This window comes from Ascaphus truei, chromosome 2 (assembly GCF_040206685.1).
Source record: "Ascaphus truei isolate aAscTru1 chromosome 2, aAscTru1.hap1, whole genome shotgun sequence".
NCBI lineage: Eukaryota > Metazoa > Chordata > Amphibia > Anura > Ascaphidae > Ascaphus > Ascaphus truei.
This window is the reverse complement of record NC_134484.1, coordinates 453,656,966-453,667,523: the sequence shown is the minus strand read 5'-3', so window position 1 is coordinate 453,667,523 and position 10,558 is coordinate 453,656,966. Positions and strand designations below refer to the sequence as shown.

Here is a 10,558-nt window from a genome sequence, read left to right as displayed (position 1 = left end):
GCTCCCACAGATGAATGCGTGTGGGGGGGGGGGGGGTTGAGACGGGAAAGATATGGAACAAACTAGTGTGATAACGTACAGGGTTTTTAATGACATACAACAGCGTTAAAACCACACTTACAATATTTGAAGTTTTCATGCACAGCTGAAGGAACAGACTCCTCATCGATCAGCGGTGTTGATATAGTGTTGAACCACAAACTTCAGGAAACTGGCTTCACCAAGGAGTCTTACAAACAGTCCGCAACCTGTGTAGCTCCTAATGCTGCCAAGGGGAAGGTCGCCGCGCGCTACACTCAATTCCGGAAATCAGAGTGACGTCAGCAGTGGGGCAGACCGGAACTCTCCTCACACCAGGAACTACGGTATATGGTCCTCCAACCCATTTGGGGCGAACCTGGTGCTCTCAGAAGTAATTGAGTGACTGTCCCAGTCTTCTGGAATCCACAGGAGATGAGTAAAGATCCCAAGGAGGTCCAGGCAGGAGCAGCATACAATAGTAGGACTTGCAGGACTCAAATAGACTGCGCATATTGGTATGTACTTTTGTTTTACTGGGGGCTTATACAGCACTTTTATGGTATATATGGAGATCTGTGTTATCCCTCCAGCATTACTAGTACACTCCCTTGCTTATACTATTATAGTGAGTCTCATATAGCTTTTACTCATGCTTGTGTGTCTGGATTATCTACTGCTGTGACCTGGTGTATATCCATATACATGTTCCTAGGATAGCTGAGCCCTGAATACTGGGATCACATCCCACATACAAAACAGCTTATAAAATATATGACATATATATTAAAAGATAACATTAACCTAATAACTGCAGTAAATAGGAGATGGAAGATGCAAGTGTAGCCGGGACCCCGTTTCTTCGCCAATTGTTGTGTGGGGTGGGATATGTCGCACCCAGGGAACGCTCGAATAATGGAGGATCCGCGTTTTGGGAGCCGCCATGTTTAGGGTGGCGCCGACGCAGACCTAGTCCGGCCAGAGGTCGCGCATGCGCAGAGCAGGTCACAAAGCCCGCGAAGGAGGAGAGTTTGGGGAGGAGGGGAGTTAGGGGACTACGGGTCCCAGCAGCCCCCGCGGTCCCCTGTGACACGGCTGAACCAATCAGGTACGAGGATAAGGAGGAAAAGGAAGTGGTGGGGCGCATGAGGAGTCAGAGCTAGCTGGCGGAGGAAGGAGAAGGAGATCCGGTGTAGGGAGGCAGGCCGCCCCTACCTAGGCCGCAGGCCCCAGACCCAGTTTGGCCCTGAGCCCCAGTAGAGTGCAGCTGAGCTAGGGACTGGCCATAGTTAGGTTCCGGATCCCCTTCTGTGAATACGATCACTATCAAGACAGTTCTATATAAGTACATAAGTTCCTGCGAAGACCCACTTCTCCTAGGGCGGAAGCTGTCGCAGGTGGAGGCGCTGCACCAAGTCATAAGTATTGTGAGCACCCCAGGCTCTCCGTGGCAGAGGCTTAGGCCCAGTGAGCCTACAGGCTATACAGCATATGGTAGTGGCCTGTGTCCGATAGGAAGCAGGGCTACACAAGGTACAAAGAATATTATAAAAATCTTTAAAAATATTATATAAAAATCTATAAAAAAGCTATAATATCCATATCTTCAAACCTTTCCAAACACTTGGTTTATAAACGTTATTTGCACTATGTTGTTTTTCACTATTTTTCATATACAACACTGATATCTGCACTCCACTACCTCTGAGAACCCTGAGAATTCCATGGTACTTTACCCAAAACGATATGATTCGCTATGTACATCAATGGCGCTATACAAATAAAGACATACAATACAATACAATGATTCCAATAATACTATTCGTTTATAATGAATCATGGAATCTTATACTGTAAGTGACCAGACATTTTTCCTTATGCATGTTGTATTTGTAAACTACTGTACATCATATAGATCACTAAATAAACTCCTATTTGTCCTGCACATACAGTATAGACAGTGACCTACTGTAGTGTAAACAGGACTAGTAATGAAGCAACTTTTACTTAGTATATTATACGAGTTGTCAATACTTGAAATAATGTAATGCCGCAGTTTAATATAAAGTAAACATTTAAATAAATAAAGGATGAGTGTTGAATAAAACAGCTTCTGTATGAAAGTTATTTTTTTGTTGTTGCTTTTTTTTTTCAATGAAAACATTACGTGGAAGACGTTTATTTCACTTTTGCACGAGAGTAGAATATTTAATAACATCATTAATCAGATGACGACGAAAAATAACAAGCAACAAATGTTAGTACAAGTTACCTTTATTCATAACTCATTCACGGTTTTATTTACATAAATGGTATATTCCATAATGAAAGATAATGCAGCTAAGCAAAAATATTTTCAGTTAATTTAGATATTAAAGATAGCCTTGTTTCTAAGTAACTTACTTTTTAAATGATTTCCAAATGTTTTTGAATGTACCTATTTTTAATTCAATGTAAGCCTTTATTAATAAGTCCTGAGTGCTGTTTGATACCACATACAGTATCAATAAAAATAAGAAGCCCTTTAGAGGTGATATACTACTGTATGTAGAAATTCTTGTATATATTTTCTAAAGTCTAATTGTGAGTAACAATTATACCATAGATATAGCACACCACCATCATTGGATTTGCAGTATTATTCTGCAGAAAAGAAACGGGGATGTTATTTTGTGGGGCCATTTGACAGAATGGGTTCTTTTCTCAAAACACGGCATATACAAATTTTAAATTGTTAGTTTCCTGTCATTACAATATTCCCAGCGTTAATATTTTCTGCTGCTATGCATTCCTTCTGGAGCTAATATTAATTGCAATTGTCTTCAGCTGATTAATACGATTAACCACTGCAGTTTAGATATTGCAAAAAAGATACATAGAAAAAGATACTGTCATATAAAAATGTTATTTAGTATACAAATACATCTACTTTCCAGTTTGTACTCCTGACACATACTCTCCTTTCGCATGAAACACATTTTCGTAAACCGCCTGTGTTCTTGTAGAATTCACAATGAAACCACTTTCTCGTAACATGTGCATAGGTCCCCAAAGCACAGAAAATACAGGATGTCTTCTTCCTGTTTACGATTAGAATTATTGTTCCATTTACTGTACTTTTAGATTTGGCTTCCTTATAATTGCTTCCTTTAACGTGACTACTGTATTATTCCCATCTGACCAGAACTAAGCAAAATCCAGTTTTCCACCCCACTAAACAACCGATCTGATACTGAAATAACACTGATTTTTTTTTTCCATTAAAAATGATTTGAATGCAATTTAATTGATACATGTTAGGTATTTACATCCATGACTGGTTCAGTCAATAGAGTTATAAAAACTTTTTAAAAATCCATCCTTTATACTTATAACCTTTTTCAAAAAAGAAATAATGAACAGTGAGCTGAGCTTAATGGACTCTAAAACTGGCACTACATTGACTGAGAGAAATACTATTGGGCCACTAAACATACTAAACTTACATTACATGTAATGGAGTGTTGAGGTTAGGAAACACATTGCAAAGGTATAGTATAAAAGCAGATCAAAGAAAAAAAAACTGTAACAAACTCATTTTGGAAATACTTTTTTGTTTTTGTTTACAAACAAGTCCATAATATTGACATCTCAAGAGTTTGACTCTTCAAAGTTTTCTTTATTTTGGTTTCATCTCAACCCGAGCATGGTCATCTGCATCCAGTTCATATTCCTCCACTTGGCCATTGGTCCACACTTTTATGCGGTCTCTTAGGTCGCTGGTTCTTGGCGCTAAGATAAAGTCATAAATAATGGATGCAGCCGCCCCTCCAATCATGGGCCCAACCCAAAAGATCTGAAAGAGGACACACACACATAAAATCAAGCAACATACTCGTTATCCAACGTTTCACTTTACAATCAATGGCATATCCAACGCTTTGCAATGCAACCCTAAGGGCTGTTTTTCGACGCCGGAATGCGTTATCCAACGCTCACCGCCACTGATTAAAATGGGACTCACTTTACAACGGTTTCACTATCCAACGCTATTTCCAGAATGGATTCCTTTGACTAACCGAGGACTGCTTATATAGTAGTTTTTGTAATCGACTATTCACACTGTCTACTATGATGGAAATATCCAGATGTTTCAATACTTCAATTTCAATTAATTTGAACTTATTTTGTTTATTGTCTGCACATTTCTTAAATAACATTAAGATGAAAGTTACAGAACCTCATCTTAAAAAAATTATATAGGGGTATTTTTTTAGGCAAATAAGTCAAACCGGTAAAAATAATGGTCAGTTTGTTAAGGAACATAGAAGAAGCAAATGATAGAATCTCGTATTAAGACTGAACAGAAATGATAATCAAAGTGTATTTTTTGTTTAATTTAAAATAAATAAAATATATCTTTGCAATGGGGCTTTCCGTGTGATAGCGCTGGATCAGCACCAATGTTTTTAGAATAAGGGCTGTAGTGTGAAACCCTGTTGTAGGTCTGTGTGTTATTTGCAAATAAACATACTACTAAAAGACATTAAAGAGCCAGTTCCAACACCGATGACAGCTTCTGTCTTTATTATAAATAACACCGATGTTCACTGGAACGTACAATATTACAAAGTGTCTCAATCGTTTCTCCTTGTACTGAAAGTAGCTTTCTATGTTATCCTTCAGTTCCTTTTGCTGGGGGCTTAATTCAACATGTTTAGTTAAATAACTTTATTTCATATACTGGTGGCGCTTTTCTCCCAAGGGGACTCAAAGGACTTCACAATTGCATCATAGTGTGCAGTACGCAGCACATACTGTAGGAATTTTACAGATGAGTTTACAATCTATGTTTTTGGTGCCTGAGGCATAGGGAGATAGAGTGGCTTGCTCAAGTTCACAGGGAGCAGACACTCTGAATAGAACCAGGTTTCACTGAATAAAAATCAATACCCTTCATTACAGAGTTAGTGTCCCACTGACCCACCCTTCTCATTGAGTAGCCTCTAATAGTAGATGTACATTATCTGTGTTTTCTTGTAACTTACCCAGTGCTGAGTAAAGATTCCTGTGACTACAGCTGAACCAAAAGACCTTGCTGGGTTCATTCCACAACCAGTGTAATCAATCTGTGTAAACAACGCATAACATGTACTTGTCAATAGTTACTTACAGTATATGCAGTTGCATGTTGTTCAATCTCAAAGGTAGTATTACAAACAGTATTGAAAAAAAGGTATTTGTCCTTGAGTACAAAAATGTAATTATATTTAAATAACTGGGAATCGATGATTCAGCAATGTAAATTATTAGTGTAATATTATTTGTAATACAGTGAAAATAATACATTTTTGTTAATCTCTAATTAAACATCCCGCCTGCGTCAAATACATTTGTGTTTTCATAGATAGCAACTTAATTACGAGTCACTCTTTGACAAAGGGTATCTGCCCGAAACGCTTCAGAGTTACCCCAATACCCTATTTTTGGATGTCTCCCTTGTCTGTCCCCCAATAAATTGGATTTTATTACTTGGGTGTGCCGTATCCCAGTCTGTTTCCCTGCCTGCTATGCTCCACCTACACCCCCTTGGGAGGATTCTACTGCTGTCAATTACCACTTCTCTGGATGCACGCCTGTGGAGCCTTTATTTCATTTCAATCGTCAGTTTTACATGGAGTTTTTCTTCCTGTGCTTGGCATATTACTGCTGCCATTATACTCTAAGTAGGTTCTCAGTGAGTGTGGTGGTTAAAAGGTCTGACTTGCCCTTTTAGGGCTGGGTCTCTCCCCATTAAACCATAAAACCCGCTCAGAGAGTTATGCCTCAGTACAGGCTACTACTAATATATGAATTCATTTGTGGCATTGGTTGCATACATGAGGCTCACAGCACACGGAATGCCCACACAATACCTTCACTAGGACCTGATTACATACTCCATTGTTTATTTATATGGCTCACACAAAGGGACATTAAGAAGAAAGAATGCTTTATTTTTGACCTGTTTACAGGTCTGTTGCACTGATATCTGGACTGTACGGTTCGCTTGTTTCATTTAATTACGAGTCATTAGGGTTTACGCCAAGTTGAGCTTCACGTACCATTTTGACGCACTCTCTCTTTTTCTTTGGTGCACAGAAATATTCTTTGTTTTAGTACAGGGGTGGCCAAGTCCAATCCTCAAGTGCCACCAGCAGGCCAGATGTTAATCATATCCCTGCTTCAGCACAGGTGACTTAATCAGTGGCTCAGTTAACGACTAAGCCACTGATTGAGCCACCTGTTGAAGCAGGGAAATCCTTAAAAACTGACCTGTTGGTGGCCCTTGTGGATTGGAGTTGGCCACTCCTGTCTTAATTAATAAACACACAGACACCCTCCTTCAATCCTATGTTAATATATATATATATATATATATATATATTTTTTTTTTTTAAACAGCCTCCTTGTATTACTCCTTTAAGAAGAAGACTGATAAACACGGTTTTCAGTGGGGTTTCTTTTTCATTACTAGGAACGCGTTAGTCTCCTTTACATGAGAAACATACTTTATGTACAAAATACACGAAATGCAGAACAGGTTTCTACAAATTTACTCCAAAGTTGCCTGAATACATTTCCCCCCAAATATTGTAAATTATATCAAGAACAAAAAAAACACCCATTCCTATGTTGTTATACACTCTATGTACCAACAGTTACATATAGTACAGTATCTCTGCAAAATGCCTACCTAATTTACAGTTATCCTTACGTGCAAATAAATATAGTTAACTAACAAAAATCAGTCATATGAACAGAAAGTAATTAAACGTACCGCAATGAGATGTCCCAAAGCAACTGAAAGTCCAATTGCAAGAGGTATGGACCCTGAGACGTCATTCCTTCTTCTGTCTGTGATAGCGACGACACAGAGCACCAGCTGGAATGTGACAATGATCTCCACACCTAGTCCTTGTCCTGCTGACACTCCGTCGCTGAGCTGTGAAAGACAGGAATCATTGTGTTTGAAAGAATGAAAGGAGACTTCTGTGTACATTTTAGTATGTAACATTCTGTTAAATTGGCTACAACGTGATTGCTTTGGGTAGTGATCACAGGTCCACAATCAAATATTTTCCCCCGGTGACATGAACGGAAGGAGAGGGGTCATCCCTTCCATTCCACTGGCGTTCACCACTTTCGCCCTACGAAACTAATAACAATAGCATGATGTTCCCTATATGCCATAAGGGCTACTGGTGTCTAAGGAAAAGTCCATCTTATTAGAGATACAAACTTATTACATTAGATAATAACAGCATATTTATTTGCATTTTCTTTTAAAGAGATTACATGTGTGAATTGCAATGAAAAAAATATTCAGAACATAGAGGCCATTGGTAAAAATGTATAGACCCAGCCTAAGGAAAGAATGTGTGGATTCTTGCTGTACACCAACATTATGAAATAAAGAATTGATACATTTACCAGTGCTCCTGAAATCCTAGCGAAGACCTGTATTTCGTCCAAAGTATCCAATGCAATTTAATGTACAACGGATTTTAATGACAAAAATAATTTTATTGTGCCATAAATAATGACATTTCGGCCTGCTGCACTTTCTCAAGTAAAGACTAAAACATTTGAGAAAAAGGGGTCTATTTATCAAAGTTTCATGGCTGCGACACTGATTCAACAATACTACTCCAGAAAATCCCATTGATTTCAATAGGAATATTTTTTGGGGCCCAGTTTGGCAGCGAGGAAACTTTTACAAGTAGACCCTCAAGATGTACAGTAGGCTGAGCTGCAGAAAAAAAGTCAGAGTTCTTGTGGAAGCAGAAGCGATGGGCAGTCACGGCTGATTCATCCACTGCTGCCGGCGGTTTGGGTTTGCCACTGTGTTTTTTTTCCACCAGCAAACTCTCGCAGAGAAAGTAAGCTGAGCAGGACAGCGTACATCTGTAAATCATGGCATCTGATATCTTCTAGTGCAGGGGTGGACAAATTTCATCCCACCATGTTTCAGTAATGCCTATGATATCATACTGCTCTCTTCTAGCTATTAATTGAAGCTCCCCGCTTTTATGTCAGGCTTCTTGCATTAGCAAACATGCATTTAAGGTTTTTCCAGTCTGTACTATTGTTAAAGGCTCCTGCCTTTCTACTCCAATTGAATTTAGTCTTTAGAAGTTAACAAGTATTATCTGCATTTAATATGGGTGCCTCCCTACTTGCCAAATTTCCACTTCCTCCCACTCTACCTCCGTGACCCATAACAGCCTAAGTTTTTTCAAAACAAAAGCTTACTCACATTTTAATCTGGTCTGTAACTGTTACATACGCCTATAATATATATTATCTTTACCTGTGCATGCAATGTCTTGTATATAATGTATAACACAGGAAAACTGTACTGTTACCAACTTCCCTGTATGTTCTTCTATCCCACAAAAACATCAAATACAGTGCATGTTAGATTAAGCTTAGCCGCGGCTGTATGTATGTATGTATGTATGTATGTATGTATGTATGTATGTATGTATGTATATGTGTCAAAATGGATTTGAAGCAAAAGGTGACACAGTGTGCTCATTTGCATGTAATTTCCCAGAATCCCTTGCTGCAGTGGAAGCACTGTATGCTGGGTGATAATGGTGAAAGGCGGGGTTGTAGACCTGTCTAAGACATGCACATGAGCATGCAGTTATATTTCCATTTGGTATGTATGTATGTATGTATGTATGTATGTATGTATGTATGTATGTATGTATGTATGTATCAAACGTCACAGAAGTTTGAGAGAGACGGGAGTGCTTTTCACTCTCAGCACAGCTGCAGTTCGTTTTCCTCTTTCTCTTGATAAACACTTTCAGCTGAGGCTTTCCCTGATCAGATTTTTCCCATGTACGCTCTTTTCCATGAGTATACACTACCGACACACTTTATTGAAGTGTGGTCGGTACCGCAAGCCGGGAAATCTCCCGGCTTGCTAGTGGCCGCCCCTCGGCGTGCCGCGCGTCATAGACGCGCGGTCACGCGTCATCGGGAGCGTGCGCCCCCTGCACGCGTGTCCAGGGGCTCCCCGAGGGAGCCCTGGTGTCCCGCGATCGCGGGACAGCGGCAGGGGGTTCCGGGGGACCCGGCGGACCCGGCAGCGGTAGGGAGAGCGCCCCGATCGGAGGGCGCTCTTCCGCTGCTTCGGCGCGCGCCCGTCACACTCGGGCGCGCGCCAGGCTACTGCTGCGGCACAGAACGGGCAAATGCTCGAATAAACTGTGCCGCAGCAGTATGAAAGTGGAACATCCCTGGCACAGCCCAACTTTTATCTCAATGAAATTCACTTTGAACTGAGCTCTCTATATCCATGGGACGGTAATTATATCAGAAATTGATGTTTTTATATATTTTTTGTGAACTTTTTATATTTGAATGTTTTGCATAAGCTAGCATAATAATTTTATAATTCAATTATAAAATCTTTCTCTCCTTTCTTTCTTTCTTTTTATCTTTCTTTCTATCTTTCTCTCTTTTTTAAATTCATGCCGGGGGATCGCGTGAGGCCTCTGCAACTTCACTTACCTTGTCTTCGGCTACGCATCGCCATGGCAACGCAGCGTCAAATGACGCCGCGGGGTCACGTGGCGTAATTTGACACCGAGAGCCAGAGACAAGGTAAGGGAGGGGGGTGCAGGGAGGCACAGCAGGGAAAGATTGTGCATCACTGGTATAGAGCATTACTTTAAACATCATTTCAAACACACACATATACATACAATGTCTTGTATACAATATATAACCCTGCTTAATTAACGTACTGTAACTATGTATTTGTCATCATAACCCGGTGCCCAGGACATACTTGAAAACAAGAGGTAGCACTCAATGTATTACTTCCTGGTAAAACATTTCATAAATTACATACAGTAAGTGTGTGTGATTATGCTTAAAGTAATGCTTCTGTAGTGAGTGATATATTTCAAGAAGGATAACTGAGCGTGTTTACATACAGTAATAGCATGTTTATCATTATTAGATGGAATGTTTTATTATAACGAGCTTTGACATAGTGACAAATCAACAGACCATATATAACTCAGTACGGAAAATCATTTGTAATAAATGCAAATATAACAATGCTTGTTGTGTGAAAAATCGAGCCCTTTGAGTCACAAACACACACCCCTCAGTGCCGGAATATGCAAGTTACACCAACACATATTTCACTTGTGTCAAAATTACGAGAGACAATGTATTGTTTTGCTTTCTTCACACCTATTAAACACATTTATTGGGCTGTCAGATGCCCTTTAAAGAATGTCATCACCATGGTTTCTATTATGTTTACCGGCTGTATGTGCTCAGCTCATTAACACTCAAGCCCTTTATCCATTTTGCCTTTGTATTGAGAGAGGGACTATGTTTTGCGCCGTATAATTTAGTATTCCTCTAGAATAGATGGTGATTAACCATTTGGGTCCCAGTGCATGTTGGAAACATTCCTGAGACCGAAGGAAGAAGACTTCGAGGCTCCATCCGAATGTTTACACATCTCTTGCACTTTTGTTCTATCGCG

The 10,558-nt window shown here is 39.8% G+C and overlaps 1 protein-coding gene across 1 annotated transcript in view; it reads right to left on the bottom strand.

The window, feature by feature from the left end:
- Positions 1-2,274: 2,274 nt before the first annotated feature.
- Positions 2,275-10,558, bottom strand: part of AQP1 (aquaporin 1 (Colton blood group)) — a 19,256-nt gene continuing 10,972 nt past the window's right edge. The window contains exons 2-4 of the mRNA XM_075587965.1: positions 6,818-6,982; positions 5,046-5,126; positions 2,275-3,853 (exon numbers count right to left, since the gene is read on the bottom strand). Of these exons, the coding sequence (XP_075444080.1) occupies positions 3,677-3,853; positions 5,046-5,126; positions 6,818-6,982 (423 nt within the window). The 3' untranslated portion in view covers positions 2,275-3,676. The remainder of the gene's footprint in view (positions 3,854-5,045; positions 5,127-6,817; positions 6,983-10,558) is intronic.